The following is a 24,420-nucleotide window of genomic DNA, read 5'->3' as shown; positions in this document are numbered from 1 at the left end:
TTTTACTCACCTTCAGAGCCTATCAGAAACATACTCAAACAGTATTGTGGGCTAGTTTGATCGCCCCAGTTGTCATTTTACTCACCTTCAGAGCCTATCAGAATCATACTCAAACAGTATTGTGGGCTAGTTTGATCGCCCCAGTTGTCATTTTACTCACCATCAGAGCCTGTCAGAAACATACTATACAATCTTGTGTCCTAGTTTGATCGCCCCAGTTGTCATTTTACTCACCTTAAGAGCCTGTCAGAAACGTACTCTACAATCTTGTGGGCTAGTTTGATCGCCCCAGTTGTCATTTTACTCAACCTCAGAGCCTATCAGAAACATACTCAAACAGTATTGTGGGCTAGTTTGATCGCCCCAGTTGTAATTTTTACTCACCTTCAGAGCCTGTCAGAAACATATTCTACAATCTTATGTGCTAGTTTGATCGCCCCAGTTGTCATTTTACTCACCTTAAAAGCCTGTCAGAAACATACTCAAACAATGATGTGTGCTAGTTTGATCGCCCCAGTTGTCATTTTACTCAACTTCAGAGCCTATCAGAAACATACTCAAACAGTATTGTGGGCTAGTTTGATCGCCCCAGTTGTCATTTTACTCACCTTCAGAGCCTATCAGAAACATTCTCAAACAGTATTGTGGGCTAGTTTGATCGCCCCAGTTGTCATTTTACTCATCTTAAGAGCCTGTCAGAATCATACTCAAACAGTATTGTGGGCTAGTTTGATCGACCCAGTTGTCATTTTACTCACCTTCAGAGCCTATCAGAAACATACTCAAACAATGTTGTGAGCTAGTTTGATCGCCCCAGTTGTCATTTTACTCACCTTCAGAGCCTATCAGAAACATACTCAAACAATGTTGTGTGCTAGTTTGATCGCCCCAGTTGTCATTTTACTCACCTTAAGAGCCTGTCAGAAACATAATCAAACAATGTTGTGAGCTAGTTTGATCGCCCCAGTTGTCATTTTACTCACCTTCAGAGCCTATCAGAAACATTCTCAAACAGTATTGTGGGCTAGTTTGATCGCCCCAGTTGTCATTTTACTCATCTTAAGAGCCTGTCAGAATCATACTCAAACAGTATTGTGGGCTAGTTTGATCGCCCCAGTTGTCATTTTACTCACCTTCAGAGCCTATCAGAAACATACTCAAACAATGTTGTGAGCTAGTTTGATCGCCCCAGTTGTCATTTTACTCACCTTCAGAGCTTATCAGAAACATACTCAAACAATGTTGTGTGCTAGTTTGATCGCCCCAGTTGTCATTTTACTCACCTTTAGAGCCTGTCAGAAACACACTTTACAATATTGGGGCTAGTTTGATCGCCCCAGTTGTCATTTTACTCACCTTCAGAGCCTATCAGAAACATACTTCATACAATCTTGTGTGCTAGTTTGATCGCCCCAGTTGTCATTTTACTCACCTTCAGAGCCTATCAGAAACATACTCAAACAGTATTGTGGGCTAGTTTGATCGCCCCAGTTGTCATTTTACTCACCTTCAGAGCCTATCAGAAACATACTTCATACAATCTTGTGTGCTAGTTTGATCGCCCCAGTTGTCATTTTACTCACCTTCAGAGCCTATCAGAAACATACTCAAACAGTATTGTGGGCTAGTTTGATCGCCCCAGTTGTCATTTTACTCACCTTCAGAGCCTATCAGAAACACACTCTACAATATTGGGGCTAGTTTGATCGCCCCAGTTGTCATTTTACTCACCTTCAGAGCCTATCAGAAACATACTTCATACAATCTTGTGTGCTAGTTTGATCGCCCCAGTTGTCATTTTACTCACCTTCAGAGCCTATCAGAAACATACTCAAACAGTATTGTGGGCTAGTTTGATCGCCCCAGTTGTCATTTTACTCACCTTCAGAGCCTATCAGAATCATACTCAAACAGTATTGTGGGCTAGTTTGATCGCCCCAGTTGTCATTTTACTCACCATCAGAGCCTGTCAGAAACATAATCAAACAATGTTGTGAGCTAGTTTGATCGCCCCAGTTGTCATTTTACTCACCTTCAGAGCCTATCAGAAACATACTCAAACAGTATTGTGGGCTAGTTTGATCGCCCCAGTTGTCATTTTACTCACCTTCAGAGCCTATCAGAATCATACTCAAACAGTATTGTGGGCTAGTTTGATCGCCCCAGTTGTCATTTTACTCACCATCAGAGCCTGTCAGAAACATACTATACAATCTTGTGTCCTAGTTTGATCGCCCCAGTTGTCATTTTACTCACCTTAAGAGCCTGTCAGAAACGTACTCTACAATCTTGTGGGCTAGTTTGATCGCCCCAGTTGTCATTTTACTCAACCTCAGAGCCTATCAGAAACATACTCAAACAGTATTGTGGGCTAGTTTGATCGCCCCAGTTGTAATTTTTACTCACCTTCAGAGCCTGTCAGAAACATATTCTACAATCTTATGTGCTAGTTTGATCGCCCCAGTTGTCATTTTACTCACCTTAAAAGCCTGTCAGAAACATACTCAAACAATGATGTGTGCTAGTTTGATCGCCCCAGTTGTCATTTTACTCAACTTCAGAGCCTATCAGAAACATACTCAAACAGTATTGTGGGCTAGTTTGATCGCCCCAGTTGTCATTTTACTCACCTTCAGAGCCTATCAGAAACATTCTCAAACAGTATTGTGGGCTAGTTTGATCGCCCCAGTTGTCATTTTACTCATCTTAAGAGCCTGTCAGAATCATACTCAAACAGTATTGTGGGCTAGTTTGATCGACCCAGTTGTCATTTTACTCACCTTCAGAGCCTATCAGAAACATACTCAAACAATGTTGTGAGCTAGTTTGATCGCCCCAGTTGTCATTTTACTCACCTTCAGAGCCTATCAGAAACATACTCAAACAATGTTGTGTGCTAGTTTGATCGCCCCAGTTGTCATTTTACTCACCTTAAGAGCCTGTCAGAAACATAATCAAACAATGTTGTGAGCTAGTTTGATCGCCCCAGTTGTCATTTTACTCACCTTCAGAGCCTATCAGAAACATTCTCAAACAGTATTGTGGGCTAGTTTGATCGCCCCAGTTGTCATTTTACTCATCTTAAGAGCCTGTCAGAATCATACTCAAACAGTATTGTGGGCTAGTTTGATCGCCCCAGTTGTCATTTTACTCACCTTCAGAGCCTATCAGAAACATACTCAAACAATGTTGTGAGCTAGTTTGATCGCCCCAGTTGTCATTTTACTCACCTTCAGAACTTATCAGAAACATACTCAAACAATGTTGTGTGCTAGTTTGATCGCCCCAGTTGTCATTTTACTCACCTTTAGAGCCTGTCAGAAACACACTTTACAATATTGGGGCTAGTTTGATCGCCCCAGTTGTCATTTTACTCACCTTCAGAGCCTATCAGAAACATACTTCATACAATCTTGTGTGCTAGTTTGATCGCCCCAGTTGTCATTTTACTCACCTTCAGAGCCTATCAGAAACATACTCAAACAATGTTGTGAGCTAGTTTGATCGCCCCAGTTGTCATTTTACTCACCTTCAGAGCTTATCAGAAACATACTCAAACAATGTTGTGTGCTAGTTTGATCGCCCCAGTTGTCATTTTACTCACCTTAAGAGCCTGTCAGAAACATAATCAAACAATGTTGTGAGCTAGTTTGATCGCCCCAGTTGTCATTTTACTCACCTTCAGAGCCTATCAGAAACATTCTCAAACAGTATTGTGGGCTAGTTTGATCGCCCCAGTTGTCATTTTACTCATCTTAAGAGCCTGTCAGAATCATACTCAAACAGTATTGTGGGCTAGTTTGATCGCCCCAGTTGTCATTTTACTCACCTTCAGAGCCTATCAGAAACATACTCAAACAATGTTGTGAGCTAGTTTGATCGCCCCAGTTGTCATTTTACTCACCTTCAGAGCTTATCAGAAACATACTCAAACAATGTTGTGTGCTAGTTTGATCGCCCCAGTTGTCATTTTACTCACCTTTAGAGCCTGTCAGAAACACACTTTACAATATTGGGGCTAGTTTGATCGCCCCAGTTGTCATTTTACTCACCTTCAGAGCCTATCAGAAACATACTTCATACAATCTTGTGTGCTAGTTTGATCGCCCCAGTTGTCATTTTACTCACCTTCAGAGCCTATCAGAAACATACTCAAACAGTATTGTGGGCTAGTTTGATCGCCCCAGTTGTCATTTTACTCACCTTCAGAGCCTATCAGAAACATACTTCATACAATCTTGTGTGCTAGTTTGATCGCCCCAGTTGTCATTTTACTCACCTTCAGAGCCTATCAGAAACATACTCAAACAGTATTGTGGGCTAGTTTGATCGCCCCAGTTGTCATTTTACTCACCTTCAGAGCCTATCAGAAACACACTCTACAATATTGGGGCTAGTTTGATCGCCCCAGTTGTCATTTTACTCACCTTCAGAGCCTATCAGAAACATACTTCATACAATCTTGTGTGCTAGTTTGATCGCCCCAGTTGTCATTTTACTCACCTTCAGAGCCTATCAGAAACATACTCAAACAGTATTGTGGGCTAGTTTGATCGCCCCAGTTGTCATTTTACTCACCTTCAGAGCCTATCAGAATCATACTCAAACAGTATTGTGGGCTAGTTTGATCGCCCCAGTTGTCATTTTACTCACCATCAGAGCCTGTCAGAAACATAATCAAACAATGTTGTGAGCTAGTTTGATCGCCCCAGTTGTCATTTTACTCACCTTCAGAGCCTATCAGAAACATACTCAAACAGTATTGTGGGCTAGTTTGATCGCCCCAGTTGTCATTTTACTCACCTTCAGAGCCTATCAGAATCATACTCAAACAGTATTGTGGGCTAGTTTGATCGCCCCAGTTGTCATTTTACTCACCATCAGAGCCTGTCAGAAACATACTATACAATCTTGTGTCCTAGTTTGATCGCCCCAGTTGTCATTTTACTCACCTTAAGAGCCTGTCAGAAACGTACTCTACAATCTTGTGGGCTAGTTTGATCGCCCCAGTTGTCATTTTACTCAACCTCAGAGCCTATCAGAAACATACTCAAACAGTATTGTGGGCTAGTTTGATCGCCCCAGTTGTAATTTTTACTCACCTTCAGAGCCTGTCAGAAACATATTCTACAATCTTATGTGCTAGTTTGATCGCCCCAGTTGTCATTTTACTCACCTTAAAAGCCTGTCAGAAACATACTCAAACAATGATGTGTGCTAGTTTGATCGCCCCAGTTGTCATTTTACTCAACTTCAGAGCCTATCAGAAACATACTCAAACAGTATTGTGGGCTAGTTTGATCGCCCCAGTTGTCATTTTACTCACCTTCAGAGCCTATCAGAAACATTCTCAAACAGTATTGTGGGCTAGTTTGATCGCCCCAGTTGTCATTTTACTCATCTTAAGAGCCTGTCAGAATCATACTCAAACAGTATTGTGGGCTAGTTTGATCGACCCAGTTGTCATTTTACTCACCTTCAGAGCCTATCAGAAACATACTCAAACAATGTTGTGAGCTAGTTTGATCGCCCCAGTTGTCATTTTACTCACCTTCAGAGCCTATCAGAAACATACTCAAACAATGTTGTGTGCTAGTTTGATCGCCCCAGTTGTCATTTTACTCACCTTAAGAGCCTGTCAGAAACATAATCAAACAATGTTGTGAGCTAGTTTGATCGCCCCAGTTGTCATTTTACTCACCTTCAGAGCCTATCAGAAACATTCTCAAACAGTATTGTGGGCTAGTTTGATCGCCCCAGTTGTCATTTTACTCATCTTAAGAGCCTGTCAGAATCATACTCAAACAGTATTGTGGGCTAGTTTGATCGCCCCAGTTGTCATTTTACTCACCTTCAGAGCCTATCAGAAACATACTCAAACAATGTTGTGAGCTAGTTTGATCGCCCCAGTTGTCATTTTACTCACCTTCAGAGCTTATCAGAAACATACTCAAACAATGTTGTGTGCTAGTTTGATCGCCCCAGTTGTCATTTTACTCACCTTCAGAGCCTATCAGAAACATACTTCATACAATCTTGTGTGCTAGTTTGATCGCCCCAGTTGTCATTTTACTCACCTTCAGAGCCTATCAGAAACATACTCAAACAGTATTGTGGGCTAGTTTGATCGCCCCAGTTGTCATTTTACTCACCTTCAGAGCCTATCAGAAACATACTTCATACAATCTTGTGTGCTAGTTTGATCGCCCCAGTTGTCATTTTACTCACCTTCAGAGCCTATCAGAAACATACTCAAACAGTATTGTGGGCTAGTTTGATCGCCCCAGTTGTCATTTTACTCACCTTCAGAGCCTATCAGAAACACACTCTACAATATTGGGGCTAGTTTGATCGCCCCAGTTGTCATTTTACTCACCTTCAGAGCCTATCAGAAACATACTTCATACAATCTTGTGTGCTAGTTTGATCGCCCCAGTTGTCATTTTACTCACCTTCAGAGCCTATCAGAAACATACTCAAACAGTATTGTGGGCTAGTTTGATCGCCCCAGTTGTCATTTTACTCACCTTCAGAGCCTATCAGAATCATACTCAAACAGTATTGTGGGCTAGTTTGATCGCCCCAGTTGTCATTTTACTCACCATCAGAGCCTGTCAGAAACATAATCAAACAATGTTGTGAGCTAGTTTGATCGCCCCAGTTGTCATTTTACTCACCTTCAGAGCCTATCAGAAACATTCTCAAACAGTATTGTGGGCTAGTTTGATCGCCCCAGTTGTCATTTTACTCATCTTAAGAGCCTGTCAGAATCATACTCAAACAGTATTGTGGGCTAGTTTGATCGCCCCAGTTGTCATTTTACTCACCTTCAGAGCCTATCAGAAACATACTCAAACAATGTTGTGAGCTAGTTTGATCGCCCCAGTTGTCATTTTACTCACCTTCAGAGCCTATCAGAAACATACTCAAACAATGTTGTGTGCTAGTTTGATCGCCCCAGTTGTCATTTTACTCACCTTTAGAGCCTGTCAGAAACACACTCTACAATATTGGGGCTAGTTTGATCGCCCCAGTTGTCATTTTACTCACCTTCAGAGCCTATCAGAAACATACTTCATACAATCTTGTGTGCTAGTTTGATCGCCCCAGTTGTCATTTTACTCACCTTCAGAGCCTATCAGAAACATACTCAAACAGTATTGTGGGCTAGTTTGATCGCCCCAGTTGTCATTTTACTCACCTTCAGAGCCTATCAGAATCATACTCAAACAGTATTGTGGGCTAGTTTGATCGCCCCAGTTGTCATTTTACTCACCATCAGAGCCTGTCAGAAACATACTATACAATCTTGTGTCCTAGTTTGATCGCCCCAGTTGTCATTTTACTCACCTTTAGAGCCTGTCAGAAACGTACTCTACAATCTTGTGGGCTAGTTTGATCGCCCCAGTTGTCATTTTACTCAACCTCAGAGCCTATCAGAAACATACTCAAACAGTATTGTGGGCTAGTTTGATCGCCCCAGTTGTAATTTTTACTCACCTTCAGAGCCTATCAGAATCATACTCAAACAGTATAGTGGGCTAGTTTGATCGCCCCAGTTGTCATTTTACTCACCATCAGAGCCTGTCAGAAACATACTATACAATCTTGTGTCCTAGTTTGATCGCCCCAGTTGTCATTTTACTCACCTTTAGAGCTTGTCAGAAACGTACTCTACAATCTTGTGGGCTAGTTTGATCGCCCCAGTTGTCATTTTACTCAACCTCAGAGCCTATCAGAAACATACTCAAACAGTATTGTGGGCTAGTTTGATCGCCCCAGTTGTAATTTTTACTCACCTTCAGAGCCTGTCAGAAACATATTCTACAATCTTATGTGCTAGTTTGATCGCCCCAGTTGTCATTTTACTCACCTTAAAAGCCTGTCAGAAACATACTCAAACAATGATGTGTGCTAGTTTGATCGCCCCAGTTGTTATTTTACTCAACTTCAGAGCCTATCAGAAACATACTCAAACAGTATTGTGGGCTAGTTTGATCGCCCCAGTTGTCATTTTACTCATCTTAAGAGCCTGTCAGAATCATACTCAAACAGTATTGTGGGCTAGTTTGATCGACCCAGTTGTCATTTTACTCACCTTCAGAGCCTATCAGAAACATACTCAAACAATGTTGTGAGCTAGTTTGATCGCCCCAGTTGTCATTTTACTCACCTTCAGAGCCTATCAGAAACATACTCAAACAATGTTGTGTGCTAGTTTGATCGCCCCAGTTGTCATTTTACTCACCTTAAGAGCCTGTCAGAAACATAATCAAACAATGTTGTGAGCTAGTTTGATCGCCCCAGTTGTCATTTTACTCACCTTCAGAGCCTATCAGAAACATTCTCAAACAGTATTGTGGGCTAGTTTGATCGCCCCAGTTGTCATTTTACTCATCTTAAGAGCCTGTCAGAATCATACTCAAACAGTATTGTGGGCTAGTTTGATCGCCCCAGTTGTCATTTTACTCACCTTCAGAGCCTATCAGAAACATACTCAAACAATGTTGTGAGCTAGTTTGATCGCCCCAGTTGTCATTTTACTCACCTTCAGAGCTTATCAGAAACATACTCAAACAATGTTGTGTGCTAGTTTGATCGCCCCAGTTGTCATTTTACTCACCTTTAGAGCCTGTCAGAAACACACTTTACAATATTGGGGCTAGTTTGATCGCCCCAGTTGTCATTTTACTCACCTTCAGAGCCTATCAGAAACATACTTCATACAATCTTGTGTGCTAGTTTGATCGCCCCAGTTGTCATTTTACTCACCTTCAGAGCCTATCAGAAACATACTCAAACAGTATTGTGGGCTAGTTTGATCGCCCCAGTTGTCATTTTACTCACCTTCAGAGCCTATCAGAAACATACTCAAACAATGATGAGTGCTAGTTTGATCGACCCAGTTGTCATTTTACTCATCTTAAGAGCCTGTCAGAATCATACTCAAACAGTATTGTGGGCTAGTTTGATCGCCCCAGTTGTCATTTTACTCACCATCAGAGCCTGTCAGAAACATACTATACAATCTTGTGTCCTAGTTTGATCGCCCCAGTTGTCATTTTACTCACCTTTAGAGCCTGTCAGAAACACACTCTACAATATTGGGGCTAGTTTGATCGCCCCAGTTGTCATTTTACTCACCTTCAGAGCCTATCAGAATCATACTTCATACAATCTTGTGTGCTAGTTTGATCGCCCCAGTTGTCATTTTACTCACCTTCAGAGCCTATCAGAAACATACTCAAACAGTATTGTGGGCTAGTTTGATCGCCCCAGTTGTCATTTTACTCACCTTCAGAGCCTATCAGAATCATACTCAAACAGTATTGTGGGCTAGTTTGATCGCCCCAGTTGTCATTTTACTCACCATCAGAGCCTGTCAGAAACATACTATACAATCTTGTGTCCTAGTTTGATCGCCCCAGTTGTCATTTTACTCACCATCAGAGCCTGTCAGAAACATACTATACAATCTTGTGAGCTAGTTTGATCGCCCCAGTAGTCATTTTACTCACCTTCAGAGCCTATCAGAAACATACTCAAACAATGTTGTGTGCTAGTTTGATCGCCCCAGTTGTCATTTTACTCACCTTGAGAGCCTGTCAGAAACATACTCAAACAATGTTGTGAGCTAGTTTGATCGCCCCAGTTGTCATTTTACTCACCTTCAGAGCCTATCAGAAACATTCTCAAACAGTATTGTGGGCTAGTTTGATCGCCCCAGTTGTCATTTTACTCATCTTAAGAGCCTGTCAGAATCATACTCAAACAGTATTGTGGGCTAGTTTGATCGCCCCAGTTGTCATTTTACTCACCTTCAGAGCCTATCAGAAACATACTCAAACAATGTTGTGAGCTAGTTTGATCGCCCCAGTTGTCATTTTACTCACCTTCAGAGCCTATCAGAAACATACTCAAACAATGTTGTGTGCTAGTTTGATCGCCCCAGTTGTCATTTTACTCACCTTTAGAGCCTGTCAGAAACACACTCTACAATATTGGGGCTAGTTTGATCGCCCCAGTTGTCATTTTACTCACCTTCAGAGCCTATCAGAAACATACTTCATACAATCTTGTGTGCTAGTTTGATCGCCCCAGTTGTCATTTTACTCACCTTCAGAGCCTATCAGAAACATACTCAAACAGTATTGTGGGCTAGTTTGATCGCGCCAGTTGTCATTTTACTCACCTTCAGAGCCTATCAGAATCATACTCAAACAGTATTGTGGGCTAGTTTGATCGCCCCAGTTGTCATTTTACTCACCATCAGAGCCTGTCAGAAACATACTATACAATCTTGTGTCCTAGTTTGATCGCCCCAGTTGTCATTTTACTCACCTTTAGAGCCTGTCAGAAACGTACTCTACAATCTTGTGGGCTAGTTTGATCGCCCCAGTTGTCATTTTACTCAACCTCAGAGCCTATCAGAAACATACTCAAACAGTATTGTGGGCTAGTTTGATCGCCCCAGTTGTAATTTTTACTCACCTTCAGAGCCTATCAGAATCATACTCAAACAGTATAGTGGGCTAGTTTGATCGCCCCAGTTGTCATTTTACTCACCATCAGAGCCTGTCAGAAACATACTATACAATCTTGTGTCCTAGTTTGATCGCCCCAGTTGTCATTTTACTCACCTTTAGAGCCTGTCAGAAACGTACTCTACAATCTTGTGGGCTAGTTTGATCGCCCCAGTTGTCATTTTACTCAGCCTCAGAGCCTATCAGAAACATACTCAAACAGTATTGTGGGCTAGTTTGATCGCCCCAGTTGTAATTTTTACTCACCTTCAGAGCCTGTCAGAAACATATTCTACAATCTTATGTGCTAGTTTGATCGCCCCAGTTGTCATTTTACTCACCTTAAAAGCCTGTCAGAAACATACTCAAACAATGATGTGTGCTAGTTTGATCGCCCCAGTTGTTATTTTACTCAACTTCAGAGCCTATCAGAAACATACTCAAACAGTATTGTGGGCTAGTTTGATCGCCCCAGTTGTCATTTTACTCACCTTCAGAGCCTATCAGAAACATTCTCAAACAGTATTGTGGGCTAGTTTGATCGCCCCAGTTGTCATTTTACTCATCTTAAGAGCCTGTCAGAATCATACTCAAACAGTATTGTGGGCTAGTTTGATCGACCCAGTTGTCATTTTACTCACCTTCAGAGCCTATCAGAAACATACTCAAACAATGTTGTGAGCTAGTTTGATCGCCCCAGTTGTCATTTTACTCACCTTCAGAGCCTATCAGAAACATACTCAAACAATGTTGTGTGCTAGTTTGATCGCCCCAGTTGTCATTTTACTCACCTTAAGAGCCTGTCAGAAACATAATCAAACAATGTTGTGAGCTAGTTTGATCGCCCCAGTTGTCATTTTACTCACCTTCAGAGCCTATCAGAAACATTCTCAAACAGTATTGTGGGCTAGTTTGATCGCCCCAGTTGTCATTTTACTCATCTTAAGAGCCTGTCAGAATCATACTCAAACAGTATTGTGGGCTAGTTTGATCGCCCCAGTTGTCATTTTACTCACCTTCAGAGCCTATCAGAAACATACTCAAACAATGTTGTGAGCTAGTTTGATCGCCCCAGTTGTCATTTTACTCACCTTCAGAGCCTATCAGAAACATACTCAAACAATGATGAGTGCTAGTTTGATCGACCCAGTTGTCATTTTACTCAACTTCAGAGCCTATCAGAAACATACTCAAACAGTATTGTGGGCTAGTTTGATCGCACCAGTTGTCATTTTACTCACCTTCAGAGCCTATCAGAATCATACTCAAACAATCTTGTGGGCTAGTTTGATCGCCCCAGTTGTCATTTTACTCAACCTCAGAGCCTATCAGAAACATACTCAAACAGTATTGTGGGCTTGTTTGATCGCCCCAGTTGTTATTTTTACTCACCTTCAGAGCCTGTCAGAAACATATTCTACAATCTTATGTGCTAGTTTGATCGCCCCAGTTGTCATTTTACTCACCTATAGAGCCTATCAGAAACTTACTCAAACAGTATTGTGGGCTAGTTTGATCGCCCCAGTTGTCATTTTACTCATCTTCAGAGCCTGTCAGAAACATTCTCAAACAGTATTGTGGGCTAGTTTGATCGCCCCAGTTGTCATTTTACTCATCTTCAGAGACTATCAGAAACATTCTCAAACAGTATTGTGGGCTAGTTTGATCGCCCCAGTTGTCATTTGACTCACCTTTAGAGCCTGTCAGAAACACACTCTACAATATTGGGGCTAGTTTGATCACCCCAGTTGTCATTTTACTCACCTTCAGAGCCTGTCAGAAACATACTATACAATCTTGTGTCCTAGTTTGATCGCCCCAGTTGTCATTTTACTCACCTTTAGAGCCTGTCAGAAACGTACTCTACAATCTTGTGTGCTAGTTTGATCGCCCCAGTTGTCATTTTACTCACCTTCAAAGCCTGTCAGAAACATACTTCATAAAATCTTGTGTGCTAGTTTGATCGCACAAGTTGTCATTTTACTCAACCTCAGAGCCTATCAGAGACATACTCAAACAGTATTGTGGGCTAGTTTGATCGCCCCAAGTTGTCATTTTACTCACCTTCAGAGCCTATCAGAAACATACTCAAACAGTATTGTGGGCTAGTTTGATCGCCCCAGTTGTTATTTTACTCACCTTTAGAGCCTGTCAGAAACGTACTCTACAATCTTGTGTGCTAGTTTGATCGCCCCAGATGTCATTTTACTCACCTTCAGAGCCTGTCAGAAACATATTCTACAATCTTGTGTGCAAGTTTGATCGCCCCAGTTGTCATTTTACTCATCTTCAGAGCGCCTGTCAGAAACATTCTCAAACAGTATTGTGGGCTAGTTTGATCGCCCCAGTTGTCATTTTACTCATCTTCAGAGCCTATCAGAAACATTCTCAAACAGTATTGTGGGCTAGTTTGATCGCCCCAGTTGTCATTTTACTCACCTTCAGAGCCTGTCAGAAACATAAAATACAATCTTGTTTCCTAGTTTGATCGCCCCAGTTGTCATTTTACTCACCTTTAGAGCCTGTCAGAAACATACTTCATACAATCTTGTGTGCTAGTTTGATCGCCCCAGTTGTTATTTTACTCACCTTCAGAGCCTGTCAGAAACATACTCTACAATCTTGTGTGCTAGTTTGATCGCCCCATTTGTCATTTTACTCACCTTCAGAGGCAGTCAGAAACATACTGAAACAGTATTGTGGGCTAGTTTGATCGCCCCAGTTGTCATTTTCCTCACCTTCAGAGCCTGTCAGAAACATACTTCATACAATCTTGTGTGCTAGTTTGATCGCCCCAGTTGTCATTTTACTCACCTTCAGAGCCTGTCAGAAACATACTCTACAATCTTGTGTTCTAGTTTGATCGCCCCAGTTGTAATTTTACTCACCTTCAGAGCCTGTTAGAAACATACTCTACAATCTTGTGTCCTAGTTTGAACGCCCCAGTTGTCATTTTACTCACCTTCAGAGCCTGTCAGAAACATATTCTACAATCTTGTGTGCTAGTTTAGTTGCTTGACCTGCTTTTGCTTTGTCAAATTCATCTGCGGGTATCCTTGGAATAGAGTGACGGTCTGGGTATAACAAGCCAGCGTGGTTTCCAAGTAATGTCGTCAAAGTAATTACCATATCCTGAAGTTCAATATTCATGCCAGCGACCAACTTTTCTAAGCAGTTTGAATTCGGAATAGTGTTTGAATCAATGTTGTAATGCATAGCTTTCAATATCTTCTCAACAGACTGGTGATAAATAATGTCATAATAGTAAGCTTGATAAAAGTAAGTTTTATTAAGAATGATTATAACAATAGTTTATCTTGAATCTAATTTTAGCTTTCTGCTATTACTACAAATTAATTTTTAAAGTCACTGTTTTAATTTTTGTACCCTTGCAATTTGTAACCAAATCAAACTTTGAAAATCAATCATTATTTCGAGTCGTGTCACTGTGTCATCAAATATGTTGAGTCGGAATAATCGACGAAGTAATAATGTTTATCATTTTTTCTTAAATTTATTCTCATTTGACGGATAACGAAGAAAACAAATAAATGTTATCTATGTAGGTTTAGGTTTTTTGAAAGTTATACTCCATTGCATATACATGTATATGTATATTTATTGTATCACAGTATAGTATTACATTTCTTTAATGTTTATTGAAATTTGAATATTATTCATTTTGCATCATTGTCAATATAATGGAATTTGATGCGATTTCATACAAGAGGTTTAGTTAGCTATAAAACCAGGTTTAATCCTACTTTTACATCAGAAAATGCCTGTACAAAGTCAGAAACATAACAATTGTTTTCCATTCGTCTGATGTGTTTTAGATTTTGAATTTGCCATTTGATAAGAGACTTTCCGTTTTAAATTTTCCTCGGTGTTCAGTATGTTCGTGAGTATTCTTTTGCAAAAGCTAGCTAAACATACCTATATTATGCAAAGATCCATACTGTACATTACTCCTGTGTTTGTTTATCCAAATGGAATTGCAACCATATTAAAAAAAAAAAAGGACTGTTAAATAATAACTATCTTTTCATTACCTGATAACAAATAAAACATATCCAGTTAAAATTGTGTCCTATTTCCGCTGCTTCATAGAAATTACTAGCTGCTGTAACATCTCGTTTAGCTTGTTGCATCCACTGATTTGCTTCAGCTAATGATGGCACAGGTTCTCGCATTTGACGGCCAGCTGTATGTCCTTGAGTGTTACCGCCACCATTGGTTTCAGTCGAGTCACTTTCAGAATTATTAGTTGCATCGTGGTCCCATGTCTGAAAGTGAGACCAGAATGCTGAATTTCTAGAATAATCAAAATCCTCCGCATTGTTATCTCTGATGCCATGTCCTCTTTCTAAATTCAAAACAGCTTGCTTGATAAATTTGAATACTTCTGTTGACGCAAGTTCATTTCCATGGTTTTTATCTGGATGCCATTTTTTGTACAATCGTTTGATTAATTTTCGCCTTTCTTCTTCCGGTAAAGTCCACGCTGCAAGTATAATAGCTTCAACATCCTGACAAATGCTTTCCAAGGGTCTGCCGTCAGTAGAGGTATTGGTTATTTCGATAAAAGGCACAAGCTCTTGAGTAGTTTCCTGTTTTTTTCGATTAAATTTGAATATATCAAATGCATGTATTTCCTGAATACGACCTTGACCGACCTGCACCTTGTACTTTCGTAGAGTACTTCTGATAATAGATGAAGTACTTCCAATAAGGTCACATTTCAGTAAGACCCTAGCATACATGTAGACTGCTGGGATGTACACGTCGCCTGCATACCTTTCTTCACTCAACAGGACAGCTACATATTCACCCATGTCAAACTCTGTAAAACTGTTGTCTAAAAACCTATGCCAATTTTGGTGCACTGTTGTACCAGGGGGTGGAAACAAAGAAGACTGGCATCTGATTGAAATGGAAAATTCTTCAACATTTTCCTTATCTAATAATATTGACATGTCTTCTAATCTTTCGATCTTAAGCAAAATTTTTACAAGTAAGCCTCCAACGTCGAAAAATTTCCGGTCGCAACAATGGAAAATTGCATCATTAAAAACACCACTATTCTCAACCACCCATTCCTTCAGTTCATCAGCATTTATAGCACAATATAAAATACCCGGAGAGCCTTCATTCTTATTGTAATAACATGTAACCTCCTCCGATCCTACCTTCCTGTCTTTAAACATTAAATCAAATTCGATTGTTCTGACTTGTAATACCTGTATTCTCTCTATGTTTTCAATCCACTTATTTACAACGTTTTCATTCAGATCCAATTACGCAGTTAACCATTCAATTTGTTTTCTTGCGTGCATTGCAATACGGAAAACTGCTTTATGGAACTGTGAGGCACTTAACAAAGTAGCAATTAACTGTCCCTTTTCATCCATCGGGACTAATTCAAAACTGTCTTTCAAACTTTTGTGTATCATCTTCGACAAAATGTTCGGTTGTAAATGTTTTGGCAATTTTTGAAATTCTCTTGAAAATGAACCAGTAATTCCTACTCCAAGTTCTTCAAGTTTTACGAGGTATGGCATCGTCATGTCATGTCCTATTTCCTCCTCAAACGCCTCATTGTCAGAATATACAAGAAGCTTTGAATCACATAGTTTAAGATCTCTTGATAGGATAGCTAGCGTTTTTACCTCTGAAAGCTGTTTGTATTCAGTGTCACCAAATAATGAAAGTCGTAAGTATATGAACATTTTTTGAACTGCTTTCTTAACTATTTGTATTTCTTCTGCAAATAGCTCTTCTCGATCTCCAACATCAGTTTTCAGTTGGTTTAACACATGAACAAAACTACAAACATTAACCTGTCTTTGCATACCAAGGCATTCAAATAAATCGAAAAAAGAGGCGTATTTACTCGGAACCTCAACTAAATATGGCTTAATAACATCTGCCTCCTTCAAGTGTATGGCAACTCTATAGCACGGGACAAATAATTTATCTACCGGCAAAAACATTACATGTTTTGCATAAAGTGTCTGGTGAATGCTATCCTTGTTTGACCCATCATTCATCTTATCCTGCAACCATTCATAAATACCAGTCATCAACTTTTCTATTCTTTGGGCAAGACGTTCATTTTCCTGGATAGTTGGAATGAGTGCATTCATATTGTCACAAATGTTTTGCACATGACGAACAACATCTCTAAATTCTGGCTCTTTGATTATTTCTAAATGTTTGAACATTTCTTCATATTTTTCTCTACCAACATAGTATTTTTGGTTTAAATGATGTAATGGATTTGCCCATTCTGGGATTAACGAACATCTTGTCCAACAAATATCTTGCTTATAACTGAGAGTTGAATTATGAAAACTGATCAATTCAGATTCATAAGCCTGTGAGCATATGCGTGATTTCCAATTACAAATACTGTGTGTAGGAATAAATTTTATGGTATTTAATGATCTCAGCATGTTTGCATCTACTTCTAGTCGAGAAAAAATATGATTCATCAACAACTTTGATTTTGATGTCAAATCCTCTTCATTTTCTGTTGTTATACCATTTCGTCCAATTAGCTCAATATCATTTGCAAATTGTAAAATCATTTCTGGAGTAATTTCCGTTTGTAAACCGATTATTCTCAAGAAAAATATCCATTCGTTATCCTTATATTCTGTTGCTGGGAATTCCGAGTCTGCCAGCATAAGTAGCATAAGCTCATTTGTTGGATCCCTAAACCTCGATGCAGTTCTCAAATCTCCATCAATATCGGGCACAAACTCAACTCTTTTAAGTATTGAAATGAGATCTTCTTGAACTTCATTAAAGGAACCGCCAATCGGTTTTGTTAATAAAACATCTCTTGTGTATTTGATGTGTGTCATATGATGTTCTCTAGGCAAAGCGACAAATTTTGGCAGCAAGTGTTTTCGGTAAAGATCAACATTTTTCAGTTGTTTATCTGTAAAACCAAATGTTTCATAAAGCTTTGTGAGTTTTGTACTTGTCTGCAGAAGTAGGGTATGTGATGCCGCTGCCCATTCCTCGATTCCATCCGTTATAACTATATCATTTATTATCAGAACGCTTTGACCACTTTTGATGTTACAATGTTGTCCTGTTATGCTGACATGGAGCGGTATTTCTTTTATTTTTTCCAAAATTTCTTCTTTTGAATTATCTTTTACCATGATTTCTAAATGGTCAGACAGAAAGTCCATTATTTCTAAACAATTTGTCGGGTCTATTTGTAGACTTGCAATAGTATGTCGCTTTTCAAATAAAAGATTGAGCAAAGAGACTGGACGATCCCTTATAACGACCAAATGCTGTACAATATTGTCGTACTCAAAGTATATATTTTCGTCTAGAATGGGCATTCTTAATTCCTGTAAAGCCTTTTTAAGCTTTCCCGAAAACGTGTTAATGTCTAGTATAAACATAGCTTCACAGACAGGCATTAAAAGATGGGTTTTTGTTTCATTTTCATTTTCAACTAAATATGTTCTTACTTGAACTGACGGAACCAAACTCCAATACAGGAGTTCGTTGAGGATCTTTAAAATGAATTCTGATGTGTTAACTTCAGCATTCGTGTTTAATTCGGCGTCACATGTGTCAGCTGCCTTTTGTTGAATATTACGTACGACAGAGTTAAGAAATTTCCATGTTTTCTCTATCCAATCTGAATCTGGAATATCAGAACCTTTTGGATTCCATTCTACTGGTATATTCATCCCTCGGTATTTCTCTAAACGTAAGGTGTCTGGAAGGTGTTCAACAAAGCCTTTGATATCAAATGCCTTCAATCCTTTATCAGATGGGCTGAAACTATCAACTAAGTTGCAATGTAAAAATAAATTCGACGAATGGGGCAGGAGGCTACAGTATGTTGAGCAAAATACCGGATGCAACGTACTGAATGAACGTAACGCATCATCATTTGTCAAATTCAAAGGCAATCCTTCCATTAGGTCACCAAAATTTCCGTTATTCACCTTTTTACAATACTCTATACAAATTTCAAGATTCTGTATTTTCCTTAAAGTAGTTTCTTCCAGTGATTGTCCCATTTTTCCAATCTTACAACTATCTTCATGATCTTCCTCATGTGACTTCAGAAAGGAAATGAAAAATTCTGGGGTCATCCCGTCAACTTTCAGATCAGCATCCTTCATACTTTTAAAAATATGTTTTGGGCATTCCAGCAATTTAATTCCTATATCTTTGCATATTTGAATGAACTGTGCTAGCCTCTGAATAGTTCTACTTTCAAGTGATGTCACCGAATGCTCCAAACTTGAAACACAATCATTTATCTTTTTGCTAGTGTGTGAAACAGTCTTGAAGTCGTCATTTTCTTTTGTCATGTTCTTTGTTTTTAGCATGTTAAATACACAAGGAAAATGAAAGACATCACTTACAACTGGGTAAAAGGTTGTAACAACGTCAGTCTTTGTAACAAGCTTGCAAACTGGAAACATATCTTCTTCAAAATTATAAATCCATCTGTATAAACTTTGCGACATGAACTTGAACATGTCAGTAATCTTTGATGTGTCTGGGAAAAGTCTATGATACTCTATTAGCGTTTTCTTCATATGTTGTGCATTTGTTGGTGCACCGGTATCGATGCTGTATTTTTTCTTCCATGTATGCAAGGCACAGACATAAGATGGAACTATAACGTCCTCCATTAAATATTTGTTCCAAGATAGTTTATACCCTTCTTTGTCACCCGTCCACAAGTTTCGTCTTGCTTCGTGATCTAATGCGAAATGTCCATTGACGTGAACTGGAAGTCCAGTTTCAATAGGAAGTGGCAGAAAACAGAACGCCTTGCCCTTTTCCTTTTTGTTCTTTCCTTCATCAAGTGACAAAGCTACACCTCCTCTTGGTAGCAAGCCGATATTTCTGTTTCTGTAGGAACTGAGAACTTCCTCTGGTATTTTACGTTTTCCTGAAAAACCCATTCGTCGAACTATCAGCCATTTTGAATATGCACCATTAGAATCACTGATGTCGGCCAAATATTTAGCTTCAGTTGGATCGATTGAGCCAGGGTCTAGACAATCACGAATGCTTTTAGCTCCTATGTCTATCATGTTATAAAACTGTTGTCTCATTTCTGCATCCTTGTCGGACATTTCCAAATGAACAGAGTATACAGATTGTAACTGTCCTTCTATTATTTCTGAAACCTTTATCGATTTTACATGGTTGACAAACAGCAACATTTCTCCCATTTCATCTTTGAAGCCATTAACAAGCTCTCTAACATCATCTATGGTTAAGTGTGTTTCAGAAATAGTTGAGCTAAATTGAGATGTTCTTATTGGGAGCCTGAAAATTGTTCCAGTTTCTTTTAGTAGAATTTGATCATGATAACAGCTAAAAACATTAGGATGTTCTTCTTTTAATACTTCAGTATTTATATATTCTCTACCTGGACATTGAATCGTTGCATCTGGGACATATTTGCAATGTGGATCCATTACACAAAGAACTTCGCCAGTTTGAACTTCCGGACCTCTTGTCAGAAATGAGGGCACGTCTGTCAGATGGTACACAGCATTGAATCCAACTCCATACTGTCCAGTCTTTGTTGGATCTCCACTTTTGCTGCCTATTCCAAGCCTTTGGATTCCTTCTATATCAGACTCAGAAAAATAACTGTCATTACACACAAGAACAGCAGGTCCTTGCAAAGGCTTCCATGTTTTAGAAAGTAAGTTGTCTGTTGGATGAGTAGAAAAGTCCATGACAATGTGCACTTCGGTAGCCTTCGCGTCATCTGCATTTTGCACCATTTCTTTCAGTACCCCGGAGTCACAAGGATAACCCGAGAGTATACGGTTTATCCTAGTGATCAGTTCTTCATGCTGACCAAAGTCTTTGGAATAAATTTTCGTTGGTCTAGAACAGTCGGCTACCTTTCTTTGTCTTTTAGTATTGATTCCTAATGGCACAGCAATTTCAGGGGAGATACTTTGATGTGTAAATCTCATTTTATCTGTGGACTTTGTATCTATGCTGTCAAGACACAACGTATGAATAGGGCTCAGAACTCCATCTGCATCTGGAATATGTAGCTTCCTAAGAGTATCACTATCTACTTCATCGCTGTTTAGAGAATCAACTAACACCTTCAAAAGTCTTACATAAAGTCTCACTTCTTTCTCCTCCATTGCATCGGATCCTTGTTTAGAGTGATGTGATAGTAACTCATCTACTACCCGTCGGGCAGGACATTGCTTTTCAATTTTAAAGAGATCTACAAATCCTTTTAATTTTCTGATATGGTCTGCATTTTTAAGGCTGTATAGATACGGGATACAGTCTTCGGACATATCCACAAATACTTGACTAGGTTTTACAAAACTACAATCAAGTAGTAAAATGTTTTTGTCCATATAAAACTCAGCTATTCCATGTAAAAGACTAGCCTTCTCTTCTAAATGTAAGTTGTGTATGGAAATGTCATTGATGTATTTATATACACTCAGTGTTGTGTTGTTCAACATATGTGCTCCATCACCAACTCCATTCTGACTAACATCATTGCTAAGAATGGATAGATTGTCTAATGATTGCCCAAGATCAACTGTGTTATTTACACCAAGTTTTGTAAAAAGTTCGTTGTAACTGTCGCGTGAAAAATAGCTTTCATCCAAAACCGGAAAAATACATCCTACAATATCAGTCAATGCTGCGGAATAAATTTCAGTTGGACGTTCAAAAACGACAGAGGTGTCTTGTCTGTGCTTTTCATTACAACATGTATAATGCTTACATTCATCTTCAGGGTGTACAAATGTATCCGCAGCCCAAATCCATTTCCAGTCATTTGGTTTAGATTTGATTGGCAAAAACTTAATTGACTGCAATTTATTCAACAGTAGTTCGTTTTGTATGATACTCGTGTACATCTTAAGATATTTTACAAATTGTGCACAGCGATCTAGTGCACATTGAGAGCAGACTGTCGCCAGAGATTGTATTGAAACTGCTCTATCTTCAATTAGATCGTCTGAAAGTTGGTCTGTTATCATTCCAAGACTTTTCAAAGTAGTCAATCTATTTGATGCAGTGTACTCTGTGCCATCCACAAACCGTTGGTCTTCAACACAAAAAAGGACATTCAGAGGTCCTGTTTTGTTAACTATTTCATTAGGACGCCTAAAGAGTCTATTTGGAGCTGTCGGTATGGATGCATGATTTTGCAAAAGCTCAAGCAACTTATCAGATGCATTGTCCAATGCATGGAGCATGAGCTGGTCTTTGATTTGTTCGTCCCAAATTTCATTTGAAGAGAGATGTGGTAAAACTAACTCTGAATAAAAGGTAATGATATTTATTATTCTTGGTTCTATTACTGATTCACAGCCTGCATCTTTAAAACATAATCCTAATCTGCTTGGTAATTGCATCATTGTAGTTGTATCGTTTTCAAGAAGTTGAATACAAACAGCAAATGCCTTGTCACCAAATTCTGTTTCAAGTATCTTCGAATCAAGAAATTTACAACGGTCAATTGATGTAAAGTTTTCTTCTCTCCTAAATACTTCATTACCTTTCTTTTCATCTGCTATATTTTGATAAAATGAAACTTGCAATTTACCAAAGTTGGTCTGGTTTTCCTCTTTCTTATACTTTACAGGCCATTGTTTGTGAAACTGTTCTTTCGCATCAATGTTTAGGTGACGAAGATTTTTCAGGAACAATATATAGGCATTACAAACCGCATCCATCATCAAAGCTTCATTCCAGTCGCTTTGAAAAGAATCCTTATCGTCTGTTGTTTTACACGAGAGTCGTCTGCGATCAGATGTTACAGCAAAAGAGCCATTGATGTGAACAGGGAATTTTGTTTCAACAGGCAATGGGAGGTAACAGAAGACATGACTGGTTTTGTAAAACCCGAAAGGCAATTCTTTCAATTGGCAAGTCCTGTAATTGTCCCCATGTATGTTTTCTACTGGACAAGCCACGCTACCTAGAGGCAGCAAACCCTTAACAGCTGAATCCATTGCAAGAGTTTTGCTTCTATCTGTACCAGTTGCCCATGTTACAAACCATTTCGTTGATGAAGAACTCCCGTGTATCCCAATATGAGCTAGTCCATCTGTTGCTTTGACTGATATTTGCAGTAAAATACTGAGTTCAACTGGTGATAGGTCTTTTTTGGGGTCTTTTCTAACGTCTTCAATACTTGTTGAAAGTTCCTGTAGTACTGATTTCCTGCTTTCTGCAGAGGTTATACGCATGGGTCTTTCAATAAGCTGCAAAGTCTGTCTTCGTAGACTATATAGAAGAGTAGCATTTTGAGGATTCTTTTCATTTTCCCGTAGATGATAAAACTCGACGGTGGTTACATTTTGTGTGAATAACAAGAGATTTCCACCGGCCCCTGCAAATATTCTCATCAGACTTATCATCTGCTCATTGTTGTATGGTTTGTCACTTATTTCGCTTGATGATGCTTGTTGTCTTGTTCTTAGTGGCAACCGAAACAAAGTTCCATTATAACATACATTATCTTGCTGAACATTTAGATTACACCCAAACACGCCATTATATGGCTCGAACTGGGATCTTTTTCTTTCTATAAGTTTTCTATTTTTCCGCAAATCAATTTTCAAACCAGGTTGTTTTTTACGCTTGAGTGCATCCCCAAGATAATCATAGTGAGGATCAAATATCACCATTTGGTCACCTGTAACAAAACTTGGAACCTCTGTCAGGTTGTAGACTGAGCAAAATCCAAGACCAAATTTACCGATTTTAGTTGTGTCTGTTTCTTTCGTAGCACCACTGACTTTCGTTATACTCTTTAAGTCTTCATTCGAAAATGTTGCGTTGTTGTACGCCCAGAGTGCTGGACCCTGACATTCAAACATATTTTTATCTAGTAACATCCTCCCATATGTTTCACGATCCCTTTGATCGTACATAAAGCAAACCTTTGTTGCTCCTGCATCATCAGCATTTTGAATAATTTCTTTTGGCACTGAAAGTCCATCTTTGTACGCTTCCAGTAGATTTTTTATTCTTCTGGTCAGAGGTTCACTCTGTCCCCATTCTTCAAGAAGTTCCGCATCTTCGAGCAAAGTGTCTGTCACCGATTGCACACCTAATTTCTCAGCAGTATCAATTGGTACATCTTGATGTACAAAGTGCTTTTCATCTCCATATCTGTCATCATCATCTTTCGAATAATTGCATTCTTTACACTAGAAGCCCGATTTCAGTCTGAAACGGCCATTTTGGTCTGATCACATCTTGATTGACTGGATTTACCGCTAGAGAAATTCGTCCAGATATTTCAGATCGTTTAGTCGCCGTTCAGATCGATAGCCTCATCAGGTAAATCAGTTCGTTAAGGCGTATCAAGACGGAAAAGACTGAATCATCTAGCGGGTTGTTTAGACCCGTTAAGACCGTGTCAGACCAAAACAGACCATGGATACAAAGTTACGTCAAGATGTTGTCAGACCGTGTCCAGTCGTGTTCAGATTTTAATCATTTGGACACAAAACGAGTGAAACTTTCCCATTGTTTATCAGGGGTTGCTCCCCTTTTAAAAATAAAATAAAAGTTAGAAAGAAGACGGTTTATGTTAACTGAAAGTCTACCACGTCCCTTTAATCATGTTAATTAAATAAAAAAAATATTCAATTTGAATTCTTACTACATCCTATTTAACATGTTTTGTATATATTTTAAAAAATAGCTCAAAGTCATACTGCTGAACAAACCGCCGCGAAATGACTAAAAAAAATTCAACAGATTGCCGAAATAACATTTATTTATTGAATGTAAGCACCTGAACCTTTATATTAAAGGTTTACAAGTGATTACAATACATGTTTTTGCAATTACAGACTGTCGTGGGTGGTGAAAAATTTGTCAT

At 39.2% G+C, this 24,420-nt stretch overlaps 2 protein-coding genes across 2 annotated transcripts in view; both read right to left on the bottom strand.

The window, feature by feature from the left end:
- The window catches only part of LOC134714713 (sacsin-like), a 26,070-nt gene extending 10,164 nt beyond the window's left edge, over positions 1 to 15,906 (bottom strand). Inside the window, exons 1-2 of the mRNA XM_063576215.1 lie at positions 14,576 to 15,906; positions 13,486 to 13,763 (exon numbers count right to left, since the gene is read on the bottom strand). Coding sequence (XP_063432285.1) covers positions 13,488 to 13,763; positions 14,576 to 15,730 — 1,431 coding nt within the window. The 5' untranslated portion in view covers positions 15,731 to 15,906 and the 3' untranslated portion in view covers positions 13,486 to 13,487. The remainder of the gene's footprint in view (positions 1 to 13,485; positions 13,764 to 14,575) is intronic.
- On the bottom strand, positions 15,821 to 24,420 carry LOC134716429 (sacsin-like). Its single transcript, XM_063579424.1, has 2 exons — positions 24,390 to 24,420; positions 15,821 to 23,715 (listed from the first exon to the last, which is right to left on the bottom strand). Exons 1-2 carry the CDS (start codon positions 24,418 to 24,420, stop codon positions 15,821 to 15,823), a joined length of 7,926 nt encoding a protein of 2,641 aa, XP_063435494.1.

Source organism: Mytilus trossulus, chromosome 4, assembly GCF_036588685.1.
Source record: "Mytilus trossulus isolate FHL-02 chromosome 4, PNRI_Mtr1.1.1.hap1, whole genome shotgun sequence".
In the NCBI taxonomy this organism is placed as follows: domain Eukaryota; kingdom Metazoa; phylum Mollusca; class Bivalvia; order Mytilida; family Mytilidae; genus Mytilus; species Mytilus trossulus.
This window is presented reverse-complemented; position numbering and strand designations above follow the sequence as displayed.

Bases quoted from the DNA above. Each gene is read 5' to 3' on its own strand.
- LOC134716429 (XM_063579424.1), bottom strand. From the start codon at position 24,420: ATGACAAATTTTTCACCACCCACGACAGTCT. The intron at 23,716-24,389 runs GTAATTGCAAAA...ATTATTCGAAAG, and splicing joins TTCACCACCCACGACAGTCT to ATGATGATGACAGATATGGA.